This window comes from Malaclemys terrapin, chromosome 21, assembly GCF_027887155.1.
Source record: "Malaclemys terrapin pileata isolate rMalTer1 chromosome 21, rMalTer1.hap1, whole genome shotgun sequence".
NCBI lineage: Eukaryota > Metazoa > Chordata > Testudines > Emydidae > Malaclemys > Malaclemys terrapin.
The window spans coordinates 6,759,737-6,785,950 of NC_071525.1; the positions used below are offsets into that span (position 1 = coordinate 6,759,737).

Here is a 26,214-nt window from a genome sequence, read left to right on the forward strand (position 1 = left end):
GTGCTTACTGCTCATTTTAATTAGAGCCCTGCAAATCCGTGGATATCGGCAGAAATCCGCAGCTGTGAATGCAGATATCCGTGGACCATTTTTGCAGAGCGCGGGTGGATGTGGATCCAAATTTTGTCTCCGTGCCGGGCTCTAATTATAATCTCCTAGATGGCAGTGCTTGTGAAAAACCTGAGTTAGGTCTGATTTATTCCAGACTAAAGATGCTGCTGCAAGTATTTTCATTTTCCTTCCCTTCATTTTACTCTCTGTTGATTGGCAGCAAAGGATGTAGATTATGGAATTCCTACACATCATTTGCAGATTATTTTTAAAACGGTGAAGGTTCAGAACCTTATCCTCATTTATACAGTGGTTCCAGTATTCAGCTCCGGTAGTGTAAAGGGGCCTTAAAATGAGTGTAAACGTATCTCCACCCACTTCCAGGCCTCTCCACACTGACAAAATAAGAGTAAAAAATAAAAACAAGTCCTCGGAGTCCTGGGAGAGTACAGCTGTGTTTGCTGTGTCAACAACGTAGTTTTTTGTTTTTTTTTTGCTGGAGTTTCCATTTAATTTTCTCCAGTTTTTTTAAGGTTCCTCTTAAGCAATCATGTTGGGAAATGCAGAAGTTAAGCTTGCAGATATCATTTTCACACCCTCCTTTCCCTGCTTCTGTAAATGCTTCCCTGGACCTGGTCAATCCTGTTTTTTCACACAATTATACTTTTTCTGACAATCTCACATATGTAGTATCTTGTAACACCCTTTATTGTGTGTTGTGTGCTAGAGTCCACAAAAGTGATTTGTATAAAAAATACAGACTAGTTGGACAACATAATATTGGCTGCCCCCAATGGAAAAATAAAATTTAGCACTCAGCGCAAAAAACAAAACAAAAGGTTTGTTTCCAAGATCCCATCTCACAGGTCCTCAAAATCTTTCAGTGGGGAAAGTATTTAGTGTATTTTTAGATATCTTTTCATGTAATTTGGCAGCTAGAAATGAGCCAATCCCATGTGAATAGGAAGTCCTTTGTGAAGAGCAGTGTGAGAACCTTTATAAAAGGGGATGAGTTTGGATGGGTGTACACTATAACCTTAACATGCCTCGGTGACCTCATGAGCCCCCATACTGACACTCTGGCAGAGTGTTGCAATGCTGTCCCATGGTAAGTGCAGGTGTCAGCTTTACAGTGCATTGTATCGGCTTTCTTGCATGGTGCAATGACATTCTCACCTGCTGCTGCTTGCAGAGCGGCATGGCCAAGACCATCAGAGGAACAAGAAGGTGATTTCATAGCATGACACAGCAAGGCATTGACATGATTTTACCACGGCCCATATATGACGGCTGCCATGAGGGCAGGCTTCTGCCAAGCCGACAGCCCTCTCTCCTATGCTCCTCTTGGGCCTCGGGGAAGCTGGGGACCAAGAACTCAGCCCAGCCCTGCTTCACATCCCCCCCTCTCCCTTAGCCCTTTCAAAAGCTGGGTGCCAGCACCTGAGCCCCTCTGGGTCCCTTGCCCTCCAGCTCCTGCAATTGGCCCCTGTGCATGATAGGGCCATGACCCCAGCTCCTCTAGATCCCCTGCCCTTCAGCTCCTGCCCCCTGTAGGTGGTGGGGCCAGGACCCCAGCCGCCCTCGAGCTCCTGGCCCCAAATCTCCTTTTCCACTCGCCCTGCAGCAGCTCCTGCCATGGAACAGGAGATGCTGGGCTCCGCCCCCCCGCCAGTCACGTGACTGACCCAGACGCGTTGTCGTCTTCCGAGTCACGTGATCAGGCTGCAGCTCCTCCGTCACGCGACCACATCGAGGCTCTGCGTTCCTGCGTCACGTGCTGGTGCCTAATTTCCCCCCCCCTCTCCCCCGCGAGCGCGCCGGGCGGCCTCACGCGGGCCGTTTCCGCTTCCGCTTTAACGTTCTGTCTCCGTCAGTCGCAGCGAGTCCGCGCTAGGCCGCCGCGGCGGGGAGCGGAAGTTTCGGCCTGGGGCCGGGCGGCGCTGAGGTGAGGAGCGCGGGAGCCGGGGATGGGCAGGCCGCGGAGCCCGGGCTGGGGCGGGGCGGGGGGCGCGGCCGCGTGATCCGCCCCCCGGGGCTCGAGGGCTAAGCTAGGCCGGCGCAGGCCTCATGTGCGCGCGCGGGGCGCTGACCAAGGGAGGGGAGCCCCCCAGCCGCTCCCCCCCCGCCCCGGGGAAGGGGGGAGCCCCCCAGCCGCCCCCCCCCACGCCCTGGGGAAGGGGGGAGCCCCCCAGCCGCCCCCCCCCACGCCCTGGGGAAGGGGGGAGCCCCCCAGCCGCCCCCCCCCACGCCCTGGGGAAGGGGGGAGCCCCCCAGCCGCCCCCCCCCACGCCCCGGGGAAGGGGGGAGCCCCCCAGCCGCCCCCCCCCACGCCCCGGGGAAGGGGGGAGCCCCCCAGCCGCCCCCCCCGCCCTGGGGAAGGGGGAGCCCCCAGCCTGCCCCTCATATTACTGAGGCGGTGGCAGGGACCCCCATTTACTGGCCTGCCGGCCCCCCCAGGCCCTAGGGAAGGGGGGAGACTCCCCAGCCTGCCCCTCATACTCCTGAGGATTTGACAGCGACCCCCGTGTGCTGGCTGGCCGTCACCCCCCATGTCCTGGTGCAGTGGGGAGTCTCCACTCTGCGTGCCAGAGTTGATAAATGACGCTCTTGGTGATGGCATGGTACCTTCTTCATCTGTCTTCACACTCCCCCTTTTTCCCCATTATCTGTTAAACCTCAGATATCTGCCCTGTCCTAAAGGACTCCCTTGTTCAGGAGGGTGAGCAACACACACTCAGGTGCCCCGGGTGTGTGGTACTGAGGGCAGGCTTGGACCTATTACGGGTACCCGTGTCTCATCATCATGTTCCCTTTTCCCTCTGTGCTCCTGAATATAACTGATCAAGCACAAGTGAATTATTAGCCCAATGTTTGCAGTTAAAACATCTCCGTGAATGATTCTGGGAATCTCGGAAAGTCTCTGAGCAGCCTCAATTTTTGTGCATCTACCTCAAAACTAACAATCTCAAGCTCCTTGAAATGCTGCTTATATCATTTTGGCCCGGATCAGGGAGCACTCAGATTTGCACTTTTTATTTTTGTTGCATACTCCTATTTTTTAGTGTTTGCACGTTCTTCACACAAGAAGTGTGTGATTTGGGTACTAGGGCAGGCAACTGGGAGTTAGGGCCCCTGAGTTCGGATCTCAGCTTTGCTACTGATTTGCTGTTTGACTTGAGACAAGTCACTTAACTCTTCTGTGTCACTTAGAAAGTTAGTAATATTAACTTGTCTGACCAAGTTATAGTGACAAAAAATCAGTGTGGTGCTTTGGAGAGAACATGCTATATAAACAGTTTTTCTCCCCTAACATCTAGCCTAGAAGTGACTTTGAGGGGCAATCCCATCAATCTGCCACAGTGATGGTTTTGTCAAGAGGAATTTTTGCCCTTTGTATCTCCTATTCTCTATGTATCATAGGCAAAAAGCATCCTCTTTAATGGTGTGTATTAGGTTTGATTCTAAACTTGGGTCTTCTGGATACTTCATGTAGCACCAGTGCTGCTTTAGGGAGGATAATAGTACTTTGAGTACACAAGAACAAGGGGTCATCCAATAAAATTGAGAGGCAGCAGATGTGAAACAATAAGGAAGTTCTTTTCAGAGTAGCAGCCGTGTTAGTCTGTATCCGCAAAAGGAACGGGAGTACTTGTGGCACCTTAGAGACTAACACAGTTAACCATGCCTAATACTCAGAACTCCTGCCTCCCATTTTGCCTCTAACCACTAGGCTACACTGCTCCTTTGCTGACTATTCAAAGGTACACACACAGTGGTGGGGAGGGAATTGGCACATTTATTTCCATTCTGGATAAACAAGCATTTTTATTAAATAAAATAAAATGGAACAACGGCAACAAAAAGGTGTCCATCTGGGTTTTAACCTTTGCCAGTGCAAATGAGTTTTATAAGTAAGATTAGAATTGTCTGCCCATAAACATGTTACATTTGTGTTAGGTTGCTTCTCAGAAAGAAGTAATTGGGAATGGGAGGGGGACAGCCCGATCTTCCTATGTACACAATTTTCATTTGCAGAATTTGGTAAAATTTTCCGCAGTTATAAGAACACTCTTTTCCTATTACAGTTACATTTGTCTGATTCAAGGCATCTAGATTTTTAGCCTTAACATAGCCAGCACTCAGACCTTTTAAAATAGTAGTCTTATTGGGGCAGTGCTGTGAGCAAAAGGGTTTCTATTGAAAAGGGGCATTGTACATCTCACTGTGGCTTTGGAAACTCTAATTATAATCAGAATTTTTACTTAATTTTAGGCATGCATGTTTTACAGAATGAAGTTAAATATGTTGCTTATCTGAAGGAGCCACAGTTGCTTTGACAACAGCTTTGTGAGAACATCAATTTCAGATTATCCGTTTACTGAGGAATAACATAGTGAAGAAGGTTAGTGGGTGTAAACCTTAATATGAGATGCATGTGTTGTGCAGTTTCACTATTGGACCACCTGGTAGAAATCTTCTATTATATTTGGTCTGTCAACTTTCTTAGACATTTTAATACACACATTTGGCCTTATATGCAAGGTTTAACTGTATATAGAATACTTACATGGCTGAAAGATAGTGTTCTCATTCTGTAGGTAGTACATAATGGAGAATGCTCATATATACTCTTGGCTCTTCAGATACTGAAATATCGTGTTAACCCGCCTGAGGCTGAGTATTCTATTGGGTCTTATTGAATTACATAAATGAAGGTAAAATCTATCAAGGCATAACTCATTCTTATAGCAATATTAGCCTGTTTTTACAATATATAAATGAGGATACTAATATGGCAACGTGTTTTTATGAAATGTAATCATGGCTCTTAACCTAGCTGACCTAATGATCATGAGTATCAAATGTTAACATTTAACAATCATCGTCTGAAATGATGAAACAAGCAGCTATAACTGAAATGTAGCTAAAGGATGCCTGTGGGCTACACCTACTGTTGCTTTGTTTCCTTGCTCTTTGAAGTTGAAATATGTAGAACATTTCTTGACTATACAAACAGAAAATCTTGATTCTTTTAGTCTCCATAAAATGTCTATATATGAAAATCTTTATTTTAAAACATTGACACTCCCTTTCTGATTTTATGGACCAATAGTAACACTTTGTAATTATACAGTACAGAACTACCTACAGTTTTTTCCTTGTAGGGAAGAAATGTCTTAGGCTGAGCATATTTCCTTAAGAAGACTGCCTCTTTCTAGGTAAAGGAGGCTTGATTTCCAAATCAGATCAGGGTCTGGGTGCATAATTAAACATTATTTCATTTGTAGAGTGTAACCCTCTTGACATAGTAGCTTCTATTTCAAACAGTTAGTGGAGAGAGATCTTGTCTCCAAAATCGGTAGCTCACAACTAGATTCAGAATAGTAGGAGTGGGGAATATGGGCTTGTAGTTTGCAGAAGGGGTTCTCAGGCTTAAGCATGCCTATAAATATTTCCAGGATGTGGGCCATAGATTGCACAGTGATTCATGTGTGTGTGCTTATGCCTGGCGAGGCAGGATGATCTTTTAGTCTAAGATCATCCTATCTGGGTTGGAAGGAATTTTCCCCCAAGTCAGATTGGCAGAGACCCAGGGTTTTTTTGGCCTTCCTCTGCAGCATGGGGCACAGGTCACTTGCTGATTTCAGCTAGAGTAAATGGAAGATTTTCTCTAACTTGAAGTCTTTAAATCAACAGTTGAGGACTTAAGTAACTAAGCCAGAGGTTGTGGGGCTTTTTGCAGGAGTGGGTGGGTGAGGTTCTGCAGCCTGCAATGCGCATGAGGTCACACTAGTTGATCATGATGGTCCCTTCTGGCCTTAAAGTCTGAATCTATAGTGAGGTTGAGAGTCAGGAGACCTGGGAGATGTCCCCTTGCTGTGTGACCTTAGACAAGTCTGCCTTAATTTCCTCTAGTGTAGAAGGCTGCACGTGCTTACCTTGTGTAGATGTTGAGGCTTAATGTCTGTAACATGATTTGAAATCTTCAAATGGAAGGTACTAAGCACTAACTAGTGTGTACTAGAATTTTCAGTGTTTATCAAAAATGTATTTCATTCACATTGCCTAAGATGGACTTGGTCCCCTCTCAAAATATTGTAAAAACTATTCTGATATATAAAGTGCAAGTGGTGTATGTGAAATATGTTTGGATAGGTCTCAGTCTAGTGAGTAATGGTCAAGGGTTCACATCACAAATCCATCACCCTGATTGTCGCTAATTGGCTCCCTTTGGCACAAGCCAAAGATTGAACGGGCCACGAAGACGGAACTCCCCCCTCTGTCCTGGGGGCATTTATGAGGCCGTAAGTCTGTAGGAGTTGGAAACTGTGTTGCTGGTACCTGTTACCTGCTCTGTAGATAAATAGGACAGTATCTCACTCACCTTGTCTCTCTAATATCCTGGGAGCAACATGGCTATAACAACACTGCATAGCCTCCAAGAGTGTCATTTTGACACCTTCCACAAGAGGAAGGTTGGCCTTGTAGTCGTGGCACTGGACTAAGATTCAGGAGATCTCGAGTCAGTTCCTGGCTCTGCCATAGATTTCCTGTGTAACTTTGAGAAAGCTGCTTAAAGAACGAACGCACAGAGAGATTATCTCTAATAAGAGTCTAATACTTCCTTTGTCTTGTCTAGTTAGGTTGTAAGGTCTTGAGGGGAGGAAGTATTCCTTGTCTTATACAGCACTTAGAACAATAGCACCCCAACATTGGTTGGGGTCTCTAGGTAGAAATACATTAAAAAAAATGCTTTGCACCTTCCACTAGCTCTAAATTCACACTAAAAAAAGAAAAATATAATGGCCATCAATATAATGCTGATTTGGCTACTCCAGTCTCTCTTCTAAGTGATGCTTTTTACACTCTTCATTTTTCTTGTAGGCAAAATTCAAATAATTGAAGTCAGTCTGCCGGTGAAGATGTCGCTCTCTAAACGGGAATTGGATGAGCTGAAGCCATGGATCGAGAAGACAGTGAAGCGGGTCCTGGGTTTCTCAGAACCCACTGTGGTCACTGCAGCATTGAACTGTGTTGGGAAGGGAATGGACAAAAAGAAAGCAGCTGGTATGTCCTCGGCTTTTCATTCCGACACTCACAACACCCATATCCATTGCTGTGTATTTAAGAGTATTAAAGATCCTTGACACAAAAAGAGGGAGGTGTATGAAATAAGTGTTAAAAGAGACAACCTGTTGAATCTCTCAGGATTTCTATTTAGCAATACAATCCATTTTTCTGCGAAGTATTTCATATAAATTGTATCCTACCATGCCTTCAAGCTAAACAGTAGCAAAGCTGGAAAAGGAATAGAAGCATCACTCAGGAAAATGAAACTAACAATATAGACACTTTGTGTTGGTCTAGAAAGCAACCAAGTGAGGCTTTCAAATTTGTATCTGAAATAAATGAGTATTTGTTCCTGTGAGTAGCTGTGAGCTTTACAAATGGAATTGGAAGAGCTGTACTGCATTTGAAAGGGTCTTTAAATTAGCTTTAAATTTATCTTCCTTATTCTTGGGCACTTTTTCACCTGACTTTAGTGGTGCTAAACTGTATGTGGCAAATTGTTTCTTCATCACTAATTAAGGTTGTGACAGTGTTTCCATTAGATGGACCCCCTTTTCATGGATATGACACCCCTTTTGAGCTGAGAATGTCCTTGCTAATTCTTAACTCAGAGCCAATTTTTATGTACTTAATATTTCTAGACTTACTTCACAGGCTGTAAGTATGTAGTAATAGAAGCTTAGTTTGGACAGATTTTCTTGTACTCCCCTTTTCCTCATGGCAGAAAGTGGCATTGTCTAAGGCCTTGGCTACACTTACCAGGTAGTTCGACGGCTGGAAATCGAAGTTCTGGGTTCGACTTATCGCGTCTAGTCTGGACGCGATAAGTCGAACCCGGAAGTGCTCGCCGTCGACTGCGGTACTCTAGCTCGGCGAGAGGAGTACCGCGGAGTCGACGGGGGAGCCTGCCTGCCGCGTGTGGACCAAGGTAAGTTCGAACTAAGGTACTTCGACTTCAGCTACGTTATTCACGTAGCTGAAGTTGCGTACCTTAGTTCGAATTGGAGGGGGTAGTGTAGACCAAGCCTAAGACACTTCCAAAACACTTAAAGGGTGTTACAGAAACTGACAAGACAGGAAATGCAGTTGAAAGACTCCATTGATAAAGAAACTGAAGAAATTTGCTGTAGTCAGTGAAAGAGGCTTGCATGGAATCTCCAAACCCATAGGTCATGTATTCTAGATGTCCGGGGGAATGGCAGTCTGTAAACTGAGAGGCTGAAGTATAATTTTTATCCACGTATTCCTGTCTCCAAAAATGTTCATGGTCTAGTCACACAAATTTATCTTCCTTGCCAGACCATCTGAAGCCTTTTCTTGATGATTCCACTCTGCGGTTTGTTGACAAGCTCTTTGAAGCTGTAGAGGAAGGACGAAGCTCCAGGCACTCAAAATCCAACAGTGACCGGAACCGGAAGAGAGAATTGAAGGTAAGCTAAGGACTGATTGTTATATTGTTCGTTAAAGGCCATGAATGCAGTGCTGTTACTTTACCACATTCTCCTCTTCCAGAAAGGCACATCTTATAATGCTTAAAGTTCAAGAGAAAAGACCCTTCTCTACAATGAAGTGTGTGAGCCTTTACATTTCAGTTCTTTTTACTCTCTTCTGAGGTGCCATGAGGTACCAAATACTTTCCCTGGCCATGTCCTGACTTGGAAGCCTGAGCATCCGGTTTCTTTAACAATCCCCTAGTAGGTTTAATGGAATAGAACAGCTTAAATAGCAGGATTTGTGGCTCTCTGCTGTTTTTCTTACTCCTTTATCCCTCACTGCATTTTTGCCATACTGTTGAGTCTTCATTAACTAGAGGTTAGGAGTCTGGGTTAGTCGGTCACAGCTTATAGTAACTTTCCATTGCTTTTCCTTGCTCAGACGTGTCATCATAAAATCTAAACGGATGATTTCACAACTGTCAGTGAATGAATGTTGGTGGGTTACCTTGTAGATTTTCACTTTCTGTCCATGCGCTGAAGCTCATCTGGGACCCATAATATGCAACTTCTGGCAACCTTTTTCCCCCACCAAATTCAAGGTCCTTAAATACAGCAAGGATTTTCTAGTGTTCTGGTGGTTTTCCCATCTAACATTTGACTGGGATGGTGGAAAGTCTCATGCATCCACAGTTGTCTTTTACTTCTCCCGCTATCTTGAAGATTTTGCTTTTGACCGTGGAATTACAATTTTTTTTCATCATTTGCATACAGAATTTAAAAATGGCTACTCGACAAGCTGTTCCCTGGTCTTAAAGTAAGTTCCCTTTCACTTTTTTCCTGAAGTTCCTATTTTATGGCATTTTATATTTCTCTTTTTGAAGTTTTGCATTGTATCCGTTCCTGAGTCATCAGTTACATAGTATATTCCCTTACAGGGCTCTCAGCTGTGCCTTTCCAGGTGTCTCTGGGAAAGTGCTTTGTACTAGGAGAGGGACTGCCTACACTTCTCAATATTTTCTGTCTGAAACTGTTACTTTTCTCCTCTGCCTGGCTGAGGCTTTAAAATGTGCTAGAGAAGGGTCTACTTACCTTTCCTCTTCCAGGTTCCAGTTACATTCACTGGTTAAATAGTCATGCATAAAAAAGAGGCATTTATCCCCAGAACAGGTACAGGCTGGTGCAAGCTTCCCTGCCAATGTGCCTTAGTCTGATCTGGAGTGAGCCCCACCCCTCCCAGGGGAGAGAGTGGGGAAGTTCAATCTTCCATAGCTCGGGTCTGGTCTACACTACAGACTTATATTGGTATAATTTATTGTTCTGAGGTGTGAAAAATCCACACACCAAGCGACGTAGTTATACCAACTTAACTCCCCGGGTGGACAGCGCTATGTCGGAAGGATAGCTTCTCCCACCGACATAGCTACCTCCTCTCAGGGAGGTGGATTAACTATGCCGACAAGAGAGCTCTCTCCTGTCGGCGTAGAGTGTTTTTATTAAAGCAATGCAATGCCTTAAGTGTCGATGTGCTCTCAGTCATTGGCACCTCTACTGAAACTATCAAGAAGGGAGCCAACTAGTGTTATGTGCTGGCATCTTTGTGCTGTAGGCACATTTAATTAGGAACTAGATTGAAATTTACTAACTCATTTCACATAAGCCACCAAACTGTCCTCAGATTGAAAGCCAGTAAGCCATCATATTTGTCCCGGCCAGATCTCAAGTCTCCTACCTCTGGTATATTGGGGAGACAGAGAAGAAACTGGAATATCTGAACTATGCCATGCAGCCACTTGACATCTCATTGTAAAGCAGATGGTTCTGCAGATGAATCCTTTAGCAGATGGATTACAGTCTACACTTTACGAGTGATGATTATCTTCTACTTCTGTAGCACTTCTGATACAAATGGATTCCCAAAGCTCTTCACAGTTACAAATCATTGATAAGACCATGCTTTACTCACCTGGAACATGCTTCTACATCATACAAGAATGTTACTTAGCATCAAATAGCAACACTGTACAACATCATAGGACAGGAAGGAAAGACGGTTACTCTGTTGAAACTCTATGGGGAATCTTATGGAGGTAGGTTAGATACCCAAGTTGGGCTTTGGACTGGGCACTGGGGCTAATGCCCCATCTCTAGTGAAAAGTGCTCTGGGATCTTGAATGACCAAAAGTGTTCCAGGCCCTCAGTTTTGTATCTGATCTGAAATTCAGCCCTCCTAGTAGCACAGCATGCCCAAACACACTGTGGTGGGGCACTGACTCAAGGAAAAGTGTCATCTACTGAACCACCAGCTCCTCTTCCTGGAGTTAACTTCCTTAGAAGTGTCACATCCAGACACTGATCTGCCCTGACCCTGCTTAGCAGGAGATCTACTGGAATTGCAGCCCAAGGTGGTATAACTAGGGTAACTTTTCCTTTCTGGCTTTTCCCTTGATATTAGCCCTGCTTTTACATATGCTCACAGAATTAGAATTGTAGTGGTGGACAGAGGGATGATAAAACCATTAGATAATACTCATGTTAGCTGTCTTTCAGCATTCTGTCTGGCCCTCTTTCTCCTCTCTCTTGTACCATTTCATGGGGTAGATCACTGCTTGGGAAGTTTCAGGAACTAAAACGTAATGGTCTACACACTTTATACTATGGGCAAGTCCTTTCTCTTGAACTTGTAGGTATTCCAAGAAGTACCTGTGTCTGGCTGAGGAAGTGTCCTTGTAGAATATGAACCATAATAGTGAAGAGGGGATTTCAACTAACGCTTACAACCGGTGTGTATATCTTCTTTTCAAATAACATTCACTTATAATACAGTATGTCTATTGTATGGTAGATTAAGGGCTTGTTTCCTCACACAAATGGCACCCATTTAACTAAATTAGTGCAATCTCCTTGTAGACACTCTCTTAAATCAGGTTTCAGAGGGGTAGCCGTGTTAGTCTGTATCAGCAAAAACAACGAGGAGTCCTTGTGGCACCTTAGAGACTAACCAATTTATTTGGGCATAAGCTTTTGTGGGCTAAAACCCACTTCATCAGATGCACGGAGTGAAAAATACAAGTAAGCAGAATATATATCATAGCACATGAAAAGGTGGGGGTTGCCTTACCAAGTGGGGGGTCAGGGCTAACAAGACAATTCAATTAAGGTGGAAGTGGCCTGTTCTCAACACTGAATACCAAGGGAGGGAAAATTACTCTTGTGCTATCAAGGCCAATGCAATCAGGGTGGCCCATTTCAGACAGTTGACAAGAAGGTGTGAGTTTCAGCAGAGGGAAGTAGTGACTCTTACATCAGTTTGAGATTTTAGAAACCAATTTTAGTTAAATCAGTTCAGTTTGTAGATCAGATCTGTCTGTGGATAGGTGTGTGAGAGAACACACAGGCTTACTGGGAAGAACGATGGACCTAGGAACTCTTTAACCCATGCAGAAGGATGGTAGTGCCTTTCACACAAGGATCTGGGTGCTTTGCAAACAATAGTTAACCTCGACATCACCACCATTCATTTAGATGGATCTCACTTACCATTGTACAGGTGAGAAAACGAGTCACAGATTGAATTTGTGCCTGATCCCACAGTGGGTAAACGGCAGGGCTGAGAATCCAACATCGGAGTTTTGGATTCAAGCCCTTTGCTGTGACCGCTTGACCAAAATGTTTTTCAAATTCTAAATTGCTGGACTCAAGTGGTGGTTGCTTGTCTTCATCAGTAGCCGTGAGTAGCTTTGTTATATCATTGATCGTAAGCTATCTCGTCTTGTTCCCGTTCTGTTAGGATGTGTTTGGGGATGACTCTGAGATCTCCAAGGAGTCTTCCGGCGTTAAGAAGCGGCGTATTCCACGTTTTGAGGAGGTAGAGGAGGAGCCGGAGGTTATCCCAGGCCCGCCTTCAGAGAGTCCTGGAATGCTGACCAAGCTACAGGTTTGTCTTATCAGGCTGCTCTCCTCCACCACCTCCCAAGAAACACAGATCTTGGATCTTAACATCTTAACATTGAGTTTCAGTGTGAGGGAATAACAAAAGTTTCAGGTATCTTATACTTCATATCATGATTAGAAATTTGAATGTCAGGGCCTGGCATCCTTCTTTTGAAAACTAATGGCAAGTGCTTTCCACTGTGTCCTTTTCGGAGTTTGCTGCTACTATTGGCCAGTTTCAATAGAAGTTCCCAAATTCACAAGCCTAATAGTCCTCTTTGCCGTTTCTCGAAAACGGAGTGGCAGAGAGAGTGCCATGTTGATGCCTTGTGTTGCTAAAACTTGCTACTCATACAGAATCTACGTTTGATAAAATACTAATGAATACAACTAAACTATACTGAGAATAAATAGAGAAAATACATTTGTTATGCAGTATCCTTCGTTTGTTTGGAGAAGTGTTGACTTGCACTGAAATGTGTTCATGTGCAGTTATGTAGTATAAACTGTTCATTAGCTGAATGCCATCTGTATGATCTGGCACATTTCATTATTTTTTTAATTATACGGTACCATAAATGTACATGAAGTTTTGCAGATTCAGAAAACATGCTTGGACTAAAGCTCTTAGTCTAAATTAGGCTGACCAAACAGTTCAGACACATGAAGTAGTTTACCTGTAATGGCTTAATCTCAAAGCACTGCAGATTTTTAATTAGTGGATTAATGTCACTGAGTTTAGTGGAGGAGGTGTTCTAGAATTAGTGAGATTCTCCTGTATATTATCTTGAAACAGTGATTTCCACCAGGAAAAGGCAATTCAGTTCTTACCGTTTGTGGTGTCAGTGAGCAGACTGAATTGATTAAGAACAGTCCAGGAAAATCCATTTTGCAGGTCCTTTCACTTTTTTTTTTTGGAACATGTAAAGCACGTGGTCACACTTGAATTCAGCCAAGGAAACAGAAAGCGAGGGTAAGACCCTCTTCACAAATGAAACCGGCAAACCAGGCTCCTTTTCTGTAGGGTGAGCTGAATCGGAAGGCACAGGTCATGGCCGTGGGCACTGACTACCCGGGGTTGCTGCTGCTGGATTGGAGGTTGTTGGTTAGAATTGTCCCGGTTGGTAGCTGGGTTTGCACTCATTTGCCACTGTGTGAGGAGCCTTTGAAGAGTGCTTTAGCCCTTCTGACTTCTTGTGAGGAGGGGGAAGAAACCTAACTTTCCAACTTTTATTTCTGCAGATCAAACAGATGATGGAGGCAGCAACACGTCAGATTGAGGAGAGGAAAAAGCAACTGAGTTTCATCAGTCCTCCTGCACCCCAGGTACAGCCTGGAAAGCAAAAGGGCAGATCCTTTGTCACAGGATTCAAATGGATGTATTGCCTTTCTCCTCAAACAGTGACTTGCGTGATTGTTCTGACATGTATCTAACAGTGTACGTCTCTCCCCAGCCCAAAACTCCCTCTTCATCCCAGCCAGAGCGTCTCCCCATCGGCAATACCATCCAGCCCTCACAGGCAGCCACATTCATGAATGATGCTATTGAGAAAGCCAGGAAAGCTGCTGAACTGCAGGCCCGAATCCAGGCTCAGCTGGCCTTGAAACCTGGGCTCATTGGCAATGCCAACATGGTGGGGTTGGCCAACCTGCATGCAATGGGAATTGCACCTCCGTGAGTACAATCAACTTGCCAAGTACACTGTACCCCTGGTAACTTCCTATAGGAACAAGAGAAATGTTAGGCGTGCATAGTGTCAGCCTTCATCATTGCCTTTCCACCAAAATTCATGTGTATTGGCTTGGATTCATAAACTGGATAATTGGTGGCTCTGTGTCAATGATAGAAGCACCAGAGAGTGATGTTGGACAGGCGTTGCCCTTCTGGATGTTGTCTGTCTGCTGTTGTTCACCTCTACTATAACACTGGTTGTTGTCCTTTGAATGTTCAGTCCATTTCAGGGTCAACTACGAGTAGTCTAAACTACATCAGATCCTTGTGGCCTTGTCTACACTAAGGGTTTTCTAGATTGCACAATGGTTAGAGTGCAAGACCACTCTCCATCACCTTAACTATACTGGTCCTTGCATCATTGCAGCCATCAATGTAGCTAAACAAATGATAGCAACAGTGGGAAATCTTACGGGGGGCAATGCCTCAGGGCTGACATTGTTACACTATGCCATTCTGGCAGCATAACATTTTCATTGTATAACATTTACACCCACTTTAGGACCCCTTTATGCTGCCAATAAGGTGTAAGGAGATCTTGATGCAAATGAGAATTGGACCCCTAGTGTAAGCATACCCATATCATTCATGGTGTATGAAACTCACCTCTGTTCCCCGAAGTATCAAGAAGAGAGAAGTGTTTAGATTATTGATGCTCTATGAGGGATCAAAATGTGGAAACCTCTGTGCTGATGCTTCGGTCAGACTTATAATAGTTGAAGTTGCTCTAGGCTCTGAATCATAATACTGGCACGTACTTTTTGATTACTGTTGCACTAAAATGGCTTCACATCTGTTTCCTTTATATGATATTGACTAACAAGGCTTAGCAAAAACCACCAAAGAGCAGACCATACTCTTTTCAAGACCTATTTTTGGGGTGGTCACAATACACTCTATATTTCCTCCGAGTTTAATGCTACATGACTGCATTTTAACAAAATGTTTCTTGCATCAGGAAAGTAGAGCTAAAGGACCAGACAAAGCCTACCCCATTGATCCTGGACGAACAAGGCCGAACTGTTGATGCGACTGGTAAAGAGATTGAGTTGACGCACCGTATGCCGACCCTAAAAGCAAACATCAGGGCTGTGAAGAGGGAGCAGTTTAAACAGCAGCTCAAAGAGAAACCTTCTGAAGACATGGAATCCAACACTTACTTTGACCCCCGGGTCTCCATAGCCTCATCCCAACGTCAGAAACGCACCTTTAAGTTCCACGACAAAGGCAAATTTGAAAAAATTGCACAGAGGTTACGAACAAAGGTATTGTCTAGTTTTTGAGTGCTGGTGTTAATGGACAGCACTAGAAGCAGGGGGTGGCATGGGAACTGAACTCTTGTGTCCCATTCAAGAACGATGGAGGCTTCAGGACAAGAAAGATTTCCACTGCAGATGGTTGAACATTTTCCATCAAAACTTTTTCAATGGAAAATTGGTTTTCAGTTTTTGTGGAAAGTGTCTTTCTGTATACGTTGTTGACTCTTTGTTGAAAACACAAAGAACTTAGTTCTCTTATGAAAAGCTGAAATTTTCCAGGGAAAAATATACTTTTTGACCTACTTTTATTAGAAACAAATGATTTGGGGGCTGAAAGAACTTAAAGGGAGAGAACTTGCCTACATTTTAACCCTGCGCAAAAACATAAGTGTACATAGCAGTCACCATTTAGTGCAGTTGTAAGGTATAACGGGGACTCTTGGAATGCAGGGCTGATTTAGGCTGGATATTGGGAAAACCCTTTGTGATACGGAGATCTGTTACACCATGGAAGAGATTTCCCCCAAAGAAGTAGTGAAGCACTTTGAGATCTTCTGATGAAAAGTGCTATGTAAGAGCTAGGTAGTATTATTGCTAAGACATTTCCCAGTACGTTGCCCAGCCCAGTTTTAAAGTATCATCTAGGAGAACAATTGTGTATTAGGGTTGTGCGGTAATGCGTGCATGGGGCAGGTGTAACACCCACAAACCTCCACAAAACAACCCGTTAGTCCCAGGCTCCATTCGGTGCTTCCTCTGTGACATGCCCTGATCAGCTTGTAAAAGAATATATCCAGTGTGCTTTGCTTTTTAAAGGCTTCGCTAGTTCTGCATGTGCCCATGGAAGTGACCTGCTTGTACCATCTCTCTCCTCTTGTTCTCAGGCTCAACTAGAAAAATTACAGGCAGAGATCTCTCAAGCTGCCAGAAAGACTGGGATCCACACCTCTACCAAACTAGCTCTTATCACCCCGAAAAAGGAGCTGAAAGAAGGGGAGATCCCTGAGATAGAGTGGTGGGATTCGTATATCATCCCTAATGGCTTTGACCTGTAAGTTATTACCTGCTGGACTTTGAAAATTTTATTGTAGAGAAGAAACTAATGGCCTGGCTTTTGAGAATTGCTGACCAACCCCTGGTTCCATTGAAATTTTTTAGGAGCTGCTGGTAGCTGAAGTGCTCAGCGCTTCTGAAAATCAGGCCCTAAGCCTTTACTGCCTCTTTTACAGAAGCAAGTGCCTCCGCTTGAGTAACTGCATTCTGCTCCCCTGAATTCCCCGTGGGCGGTTCAGTTGTATTTTGTGTTCGCTCCCTGCTCCAGTGTGTGATGTGGTGCCAAAGAGCTGCCATATTCCATTCCAGAGCTGTCTTATTCCAATGACTGAGAGAACAATTCCTGTGTGCAATCGATCCAGCAGTTTGTTAGAGCGATTTTGGCTAAAAGCCATTGTGGGATTTTCAAAAGCAGCTAAATGACTTTGGAGCACAAGCCCCATTGACTGTCAGTCAAGCATTTTTGAAAGTTCTGCCTCTAATGTCTAAATGTAAGATCAATATTTAGAATATTTGGGGCAATGGGAGGGACTTTAATACTTATGTAGGACCCATGCATCTCCTTGCCTCCCCTGAACTCTTGGCTTTAGAGTACCTCTCAGCAACTTGTGTAAGTTTAATGGTTAGCATTGTGGTGGTTGTGTGTGTGTGGGAGCCAAATTGCTTTGTTCGCCAAATGCTGTGGCTTGTGGAACATTGAAGGAAGTGTGGGAAGCCCAGCCCTAAGATGACAAATAGTGATATACGAATTCTCTCCTCTTTAGAACAGCTGGAGTCTACTCTAAAAGAGACGACTACTTTGGGATCACAAACCTTGTGGAACACCCAGCACAGTTAAGCCCACCAGGTACTATTATGTAGCAGTCTAGTTCAAGGCCTCTTTGTAGTCTTGATCGATTTATGGTTTGTTTTGTAGCAAGACCCTTCAAGTGCTCCAAATCACTGGCAGCATGAGACCTGAACCAGGCTAAGACCGTCCCCATTTGTAATTCCACTGACTTCATTTCTCACCATGAAAGAAATCATGCTAAGATAGAAAGTAGAGCTCTGCTAGGGTGGTGAGACAGCTAAGACTAGGAAGGCGAGTCTGCAAAAAGACTGGAGGCGATCACATTTAAAAGCATAGTGACCAACTGGATATTGGAAACTGGTAGACTCCCATGTGGTCGAGGGGATGGCTACTGCTACTTGGACATTATGGGTGTCTACACAGGAACTAAACACCTGTGTCAGCTGAGTCGGGCTCGGGCTGCAGGGCTGTCTAATTGCTGTATAGACGTTTGGGTTTGGGGTGGAGCCCGGGCCCAAGCCTGAATGTCTATGCCACAATTAAACACCCTGAGCCCCGTGAGCCTGACTCAGCTGATGCAGGCCAGCCACAGGTGTTTAGGTGCAGTGTAGACATACCTCAAATTCCTTCTGTGATCCACATGGTAACACAGACCCAGACAAGGGACATAGGATAGTAAAGAAAGGTTTAGATGATTAGTAGTTAATCTGTTTAACATAAACTATATTGTAACCTCTGTTTTCTGGTTCAGCATTGATATAAACAATCTGGAGTAACTCAAGGATCACAGATTGTAGCAGAGAGAAACTATGATCTAATATGGGATAGCAGAGAGGCATACATACCTGCTCAAAAAGAGGGGGTTTGTAGCTTACAAGCAGACTGGAGGACAAAAATGGTGGTGTTGGGCTGCCTTAGCCTTAAGCATGAGGAATTGGTTATAACTCTTAGACTGCAGCTATTTCCCTTTCCTTTCCCCAGTAATGATTGTAAACAGTATTTGGTCCTGCCCTTGTGGAACTGGGAAATGTAAAGTAACTGTTCATTGGTTTGCCTTCCTAGTGGACAGTGACACACCAGTGACTCTGGGCGTTTATCTAACTAAAAAAGAGCAGAAGAAGTTACGACGTCAGACGCGGAGAGAAGCACAGAAGGAACTGCAGGAGAAAGTCAGGCTGGGCCTAATGCCGCCTCCTGAACCAAAAGGTAGGTGACGACCTTGTGGAGAACAGGCTGTATGCAAAACACCGCATTGAAACATACACTATCTCCAAATGGTGTCACATTGGCTAGTTAAAAACTCCGTTTTGGTAAATTGCAGCAGACAAAGGAGTTGTGCGAGAGAAATCCTATAGATCTACTCTGTTCATGAATTTACATTCATGCATGTATATTAATAGAACTAAGTCCGGAAAAGGCTGTTATGATCATCTGGTGTGACCACAGATGATAACACAGGCCATAGAATTTCACTCAGTAATTCCTGCTTCAAGCTCCGTGTGCATAGGGCAGTATTCTGGGGTGACTTACACCCCATCCAACCCCACTGACTTCATTAGGGTTGCACAGAGTCAGAACGTGGTACAACAAATGTACATACTACACGGAATGCTCAGACGGAGGAACCGCTCTTTACTAAATTTCATGCATTGTTGCTGTGTCTTGTCAGTCAGTTGTCACACTGCACCTGGAAATACCTGCATTTCAGAGGCAAGTGATGTGTGTTTGTAGCTAGTAATTCGGTAAAGCATTTTGAGCCTGACAAAAGATGCTACAGAAGGCTGTTTTTAAATAATGCTGGGGAGGCTTTTGAAGCAAGCCTTAGAGAGGAGATCTGGTCTCACCTAGAAATTAACTTGTACCTTTCTTTCAGATGGTTTCCCCCAATGTTGTTTCACTCTTATAATCTTTGCACTCAGTTTTATTTAAAGTAAAACTTCTATTCTGAAGATCTTCTCATTTTTAAGCTTATACTTATAGGAAGTAACAGATGTCATAATTTGTGTCAAAAATGCAAAAGGCAAGTTGGTACTTGATAGATCCCTTTAAAATGTTCCTCTATTTCCCTTGCAGTAAGAATTTCTAACCTGATGCGAGTACTGGGAACAGAAGCTGTTCAGGACCCGACGAAAGTGGAAGCTCACGTTAGAGCACAGATGGCAAAGAGACAGAAGTAGGTTGCATGTTCTAGAATAAGAAAACTTTATTTTAAAGTAGATTCGGTGGTGGTGGTGGTGTCCTGACAGCCCTAGCGACTAAAGTCCTCTACTGAAGCATATATCAGATGTAGCAAAGGGAGAAGGAATGGCAAATTTTACTCAGATGATGACCCTACAATGTATTTCAACTTTGTCTTGAAACGCTCTTCTCTCTGAGAGCTAGAAGAGGGTTGCGTGTTCATGACCCATCCGTTCTTGGCCCCTTGTCCTGAAACTGTCAGCAAGAGGCCCAATTGCAGTGGTGGCTTTTGAGTAGAGACAGCTGTCTGCTGGGAACTGGACTGAGACCCTGACTCGCTTCACAGACCCTCCAACAACTGCTTGTGGAGTAATGACTTTGAAGCATGGTCCTCCTCCGCTCACTACGTTCAGTAACTTACCCTGAATAGCTTCCGGTTTAATACTAAGTAATTGACTGCTCCAGACAGCAACATCTCCACAGTAATGTTAGGTGGTGCATGCACACATTCATCCTCGAGGGAAGTCATCTGGGAAATGCAAAGGTTTCACTGTAGTAAAGGTGAACTGAGTAGGCTCTTTAAGAAACTAATCTAAAGCAAAGTACCTGAATTAAAAGTTCATATGTGCCGTCTGAAACTGCAAATAACCAGATGGCTGGATTTTTCAGGCTATGGTAACGATACAGGGCCTTATGCATCATCACCACTAGATCAAATGCAGCCTCTAGCAGTCCTGACTGAAAGTTTGTACCATCTGATGGTGGGTTAGTGACCGATTTAAAATTAGTTGGTGGGTTTTGATCCAGTTCACACCACAAATTTCCACCATTCCAGCTGGCACTAATTGCTCTCTTTCAGCAGAGGCCAAGGACTAAATGGATTGATCCCTCATCACTAGAGGCGTTGAAAGCAAATCGGAGGGTCACATTGCAGGAAGCTTGCAGTGTCACTATTCATACTTGTTACAACCTGGTCCAGTTTCCCTCGGGATGGAAACCGGTCTCTTGTGATCTAACCCACTCACATGCTTCTAAGCCAGTCGGGTCTGGGCAGAGCGTGGTTCACTGTTCCTAGCTCTGGGTCTACCAGGCACACTCCAAGGCTCACTCCCCTTCCAGTGTTCTGAACAGACAACCAACAAGCTGCATTTCTGCTGACCTGTTGTCTCTTTTCCTCCCACCCAGAGCTCACGAAGAGGCCAATGCTGCACGAAAACTAACAGCAGAACAGAGAAAAGCAAAGAAGGTTAAAAAACTTAAAGAAGATATTTCCCAGGGAGTGCATATATCTGTGTACAGGTGAGTGCCTTCTCCCACAGACCCTAGAGGGGCTTTGTCTCAACAGATGTTTTTCTCATGTCTTTTTCTAAATACAGATGACAAACGCCTGTCTATAAATGTGTGCTAATATGGAGTGTTCCTTTAATGCAAGGCTATTGTCATCTGGCTCCCTGAACTCCATTAGAAACACTGAATGCTGTTCAAATTATTTTATGGTAGAGAGAAACAGCCCCACTTTCTCAAAAGTAAATAAATGAAAAGGTAACTCCATTCTTCACTCATTCTGTGTGAGCCTTCAAGGTGAATGTAGAAAGTCTCTTCATACTTTAGTGCTTCTATAGCGCTTTCCATCCAAGGATCACAAAGCACTTTGACTTTTAATCCTAATGACAGGGAACCTGAGACACTGGGAGATGGAATGGCCAGTGTCACAAGCAGAGCTGGCAATAGAACCCAGGAGTCCTGACATCTGATAAAACGCCATTCAAAAGCCAGATGAAAGCTGCTCTTATAATGTAATATATGTAATAATGTATTCTAAACTAAGGATGGGACCCTGTTGTCCTAGGTGCTGTAAAAAGATAGATATTGTCCCTGCTCCACACTGAATAAAACCCTGTTGAGCATAAAGTTTTTTGTAAACCCCCACAGTGCTGGAGAGTTTAAAGTGAGAGGAAGTACTGGACTGAATTGGAGGAGAGTAAGGGAACCTTCTTTCTCTGTTGTCCACTGTTCATAGTTCTGTAGTTCCTTTTTCGAATAGATAAACCTTTGCTTTTCTATCCTCAGAGTCAGAAATCTGGGCAACCCAGCAAAAAAATTCAAAATTGAAGCAAATGCTGGGCAACTGTACTTAACAGGAGTGGTGGTTTTACACAAAGACGTCAACGTGGTGGTAGTAGAAGGAGGTAAGGCTCGGGGGGTGAACTTTCTGGTTAGAACATTAGACATTCAAAAGCTTGTTTCTAACCAAGATACCCAATTGCCAGTTACTGGGCTTTATGGAAGTAAAGGAAGATATTAAGCTGTTCTACTCAGAATGCTGCTTAGATTTATTCCGCACCAGCCCTTGGGTAGTCAAGTATGTTAGTTACTTAAGTATTTTAAATAATCCTCTAAATATTTAAACTGTGGCATTATTAAATCTGCTAGATTTGAAGTCACAATGCTTTGACAGTGACAGCTTCTCAGGAAAGACTCTGCCAGCCCTGGTTGAGTCTGCTACAATGCCTCCATTTGCATGGTGCTTTATAAACATTCTCACAGCACGTTTCGTGAGATACTATCCCCATTTTACAGCAAGGGAAACTGAGATGGCACAGAGGTGAAGTGACTTGCCAAAGGCCACGGGAGAGTTCCTGTCTCCAAGCCCTGTGCTTAGGTTAGAGACTATACTCCTTTGTCATTGATCTGCAGTATTCTCTTTGCCCAGGGCTTTTAGCTGGAACTGTGTGGGTGTTTGAGTGTTTAGTTTTTCCTCCATGGTTTCAGCTGTCATTAGCTTTCACTGCTTTTTGGAGGCAGAATGTAACCCTATCAGGACTCTTAAATTGAAGTTGTCAACGAGCAAGAACTGAGTGAAAATGACCATCTCTCTCTCCAGGCCCAAAAGCACAGAAGAAATTCAAACGTCTTATGCTCCATCGAATAAAGTGGGACGAGCAGACATCAAACACGAAGGGAGATGGTAAGCATAGACCCATGTGGATATATATGAAACATGGCTAGTGTGACTGTATGGAAGTGGCAATAGGGTCATTTTGTTGCAACCTGGAAGAGAAGCTATTACTATGCAAATCCTTATGCAGAACATAATAAATCTGATCGTCTGAGGTGTAAATTTGAAGATCTCTGTAATGCTACTAAAGCAAACGAACACTGGGACTGTGATTTAGATGATAAAAAGCCAAGAACTTCAGTGCTGGCTTATGCTCCTTACTATTATTTACATCAGTTTTCCAGATTGCCTTCTACTGTGTCAGCCTCTCCTATTCAGCTGTAAGTTTTCTGACACCCAGTAGAGCTTGAGCTGGCTTTGCATTTGCAAGACTCGAGGTTTGAAAAAACACAAACTCCAGTATGGGAAAGTGTGTGTACTGCTGAATGAAGCCCAGTCCTTGCAGACTGGGGAGGCAAATACTCCCAGGGAGGCGTATGTCTTAATTCTGTGAGGCACTCAGGGTGGTCCTCTAGATCCCAGTACAGGTATGTATCCCTGAGACAGGAAGTGATAGCCCAGAGCCCCAAATCACACAACCCTGGCTAATACTGGTACACAGACAGTGCTGGGAACCACTTCTCTATAAATGTAGTGCCTGTGTAAATGTCATTGGCCAGCAGTTTTCTTAAATGGGTCAGCTCTCCAGGGCAAGACCTGTGCCTTCGTATGTACTTTATGCATGCTCCGCCCAATAGGGGAGCTAATCCTGATTGGATGACCCCCGGGTACTACTGTAATAGATATTTCGTAATTGTGTAGTGTGTAATGTGAGAGACCAGTCCGTGGCTCTGGGCCAGTGATACTCAGACTGAAGTCGGGAGCCACAAGTGGCTCTTTAATGTGTGTCCTGCTGCTCTTTGCAGCACATGATATTAAAACACTGATTTAATTATTAACCAATCAGGATGCTTTTACTGTGTTGTTAACCAATTAAGTTATCAACTTGCACTAAGTTATTTTATTTGCTGTGGGAATAATTATGTATATCAAAACTTATTATTTCCCCTGTCATACTGTTTAAATACGAATACATAGTACTATAGCCAGCTACTACTGTGGCTCTTTTAGGTAATGTTGGTTGCTAATTTGGCTCCTGAACCAGAGATCAGAGTATCACTGCTCTAGGCACACGATGGACCCTGAAATGGGAATAAAAATGTGATAGAGGGATGTACTCACTGCTGAATCTTCTGTGCAAGTAAGTTAGATCTTCCATAGTATTTGAATTCGATTTTGTGCTTGAAATGTCAGATTATGAAGTTCAGGTATCACATAACTACTAATAGCTATGGCGGACTCCCCCCTAAACACCAGTAGAGAAAGGTGAAGGGAAATCAGCAAACATTTGTGTGCATGCCCAAAATGAGGGAAATGTAAAAGTCTTAGTTTAAATAGCAGAAATGTAGTTTGGATTTAGAAGGGAGACGTTCTCTGAGTGGAATGAGAATAGAAGCATGGTCAGGACTTAGGTCAGGTACCTGCTTAGAGCTCTGGGGTAGGAAAGACTTGTGTATTTAATGCTGGTGCTTTTTTAGTGACTGCCTGGAATTCCCTATTGGCTGTAGGTCTAAAATCTGCTTTATTTTTTTTTCAGATGATGATGAATCTGATGAGGAGTCTGTTAAAAAGACAAACAAGTGCTCTCTGGTTTGGGAGGTAAGTTATGATCTTGATTTAATGGAGCATTTGGGGCCTTAAGCTCAAGTGCTTAATTTCTGGGTCACTTGGCTTTTCATTACTGCCAATATTAAAACATGTGTGCAAACTATAAAGCCTTGTTACTTGCTGCACACTTCTGTTTGCAAATGGTTATGCATAAAGCATTTCACTACCAACTTGATGGCACTTGATTTTTGTTTTGATTGAATTAGGTTGGCCCTGGGGTTTCAATATGAAATGTTCGGGGTTTATCTTTTTAAACCTCATTCAGATGGAGAAAACAATGTGGTGACTTTATCTAGTCCACACAGGAATATTTTTGCATTTGGAAGAGTATAATGCTGGGAAATGCAGAGGATGCATGATCCTATTCAGATATCTAATCACTATTCAAAGGAAGTGTCCAGGGCTAACTTATTGGCTGCTTTTTGCAATGCAGGAGAGCTGGGTTTCAGACTCTCTTGCTCTTGTGGAGGGAGGTAGTATACTCAGCCCTTGTGGTGGAGAAACCAGTCAGTGCTTTCTATGGCTAACTAGTGACAGGAACCAAGTTGGCAGCTTTCAAGAGGTGTCCTGGCCAGAAGTACTGTGGCTCCCTTGTGTTCCAAGTGACTTGAGGTTGGGGCCCGCACCCTTCAGTTTTCATGATCACATCCTTTGAGATGCTATATAAAAATATTGGCACCTCCACAGTCTTTGGAGATAATCTTGCATGGCATAATAAAGGACACTGGCTGTGCCAAACAAAGATGGACACAGACTGGAATAAAACATGTAACTTCAATTAAAGCCACTGAAGTGCTCTTAAACACTTCAGTTTGTTGCAGACTGTATCAAAGGAAAGTCTTTTCCTGGCAGTTCATTTAAAAGAAAACATTACTAAGTGACAGTGGAAATTGCCCTTATTTAAGCATGTTTCTACACAACTTTTCACCTCTGCACAAATAAAAATAGCACTAATTTAATTATGCAAATCATAGTTCCTCTCTGAACACTTGTTTAGAAACCCGAGAAATTACTTTTTCGATTGTAAAGAGGTTTATTCTTGATTCCTCTTGTAATTGTGGTTGCATTTGCTTGTTGATGCATTTGCTTGGTGGTTTTTCCTGCCAGCAAGATGCACCAGAAAACTCCTACTCTTTCTGTCTATTTCAGGGTACAGCGAAGGATCGCAGCTTTGGTGAAATGAAATTTAAGCAGTGCCCCACTGAAAACATGGCACGGGAGCACTTTAAAAAACACGGAGCTGAGCATTACTGGGACCTGGCTCTGAGCGAGTCCGTGTTGGAATCCACAGACTGAGGGTGCTGCTGCCCCCAGCGTTCCCATTGTTAATTTGAGAACAGTACCTGGCTGAAAACTTGGACAGAATTCCCTTCCTCCCCTCAAATCCCCACAGTACGTTGCATATGATTAAAGAAATATTTTTAAAACAACAATCACAGCTACCCTGTTTTCTAGATAAACCCAACTCTTGGAAATTGTGGTGCAAAACCACTGGAAAGTGGTATCCACCAGAGAATTCCGTTTTGAGGAGGTGGGAGGGGCAGAGAAAATTTTCAGTAGTCTCTTTAGTCCTTCACATACGGCTGTCTCAAATGGAGGTACAGACACCTCCTTGCTTTGTCAGCTGTTCCATAGATGAGGTCTGACATTGGACAAACTATATGGTGCATACAATCAGAGATTATTCCTTTGGTGGGCGGGGAGGCAGTTTGGGAGCAGCCCCGAATGGTCTGTGGATGCAGTATGGAGCATTTGAATTTGTAAAGCAGAGTAGGAGATGGGGACTTAGCCCACATCCTATATTTACATAATAAACTTTTTTAAAAGAAAGTCAAAGATGTGTTTCTTTACATGGGAGTTTCAAATAGCTGCTGTTACTCAATGCAAACCACGTTCTTCTGTACTTGGCTCTTGCATCAATCTTGAACCATAGTTTGGGTATATTTGGAAGGATTGTTTGACAGTAGCTTCAGAATCAGGGGCCTACTCTGCTACAAACATGGAGGGAAGATGGTCCTTGCTCTCAGTTTTAAAATCTAAGAGAAGTA

The 26,214-nt window shown here is 43.8% G+C and overlaps 1 protein-coding gene across 3 annotated transcripts; it reads left to right on the forward strand.

Annotated features, from left to right (window-relative positions):
• Positions 1–1,879: 1,879 nt before the first annotated feature.
• PRPF3 (pre-mRNA processing factor 3) lies at positions 1,880–25,996 on the forward strand. Of its 3 annotated transcripts, XM_054011093.1 has the most exons (18): positions 1,880–1,996; positions 4,324–4,453; positions 4,695–4,766; positions 6,937–7,119; positions 8,422–8,552; positions 12,346–12,492; positions 13,731–13,814; positions 13,943–14,163; positions 15,179–15,485; positions 16,364–16,530; positions 17,297–17,379; positions 18,385–18,528; positions 19,396–19,495; positions 20,686–20,799; positions 21,571–21,689; positions 22,385–22,468; positions 24,096–24,157; positions 25,316–25,996. In XM_054011093.1, exons 4-18 carry the CDS (start codon positions 6,975–6,977, stop codon positions 25,460–25,462), a joined length of 2,055 nt encoding a protein of 684 aa, XP_053867068.1. In that variant the 5' UTR covers positions 1,880–1,996; positions 4,324–4,453; positions 4,695–4,766; positions 6,937–6,974; the 3' UTR covers positions 25,463–25,996. The 3 variants fall into 3 exon arrangements, with proteins under 3 accessions (XP_053867068.1, XP_053867066.1, XP_053867067.1); XM_054011091.1 differs by lacking the exon at positions 4,695–4,766; XM_054011092.1 differs by lacking the exon at positions 4,695–4,766 and having other exon boundaries at positions 4,341–4,453.
• The last annotated feature ends 218 nt before the right edge of the window (positions 25,997–26,214 follow it).

Coding starts and splice junctions, on each gene's coding strand:
- PRPF3 (XM_054011093.1), top strand. CDS start 6,975: ATGTCGCTCTCTAAACGGGAATTGGATGAGCTGAAGCCATGGATCGAG. Junction 12,493..13,730: donor GAATGCTGACCAAGCTACAG/GTTTGTCTTATC, acceptor TTATTTCTGCAG/ATCAAACAGATGATGGAGGC. Junction 17,380..18,384: donor AGCACAGTTAAGCCCACCAG/GTACTATTATGT, acceptor TTGCCTTCCTAG/TGGACAGTGACACACCAGTG.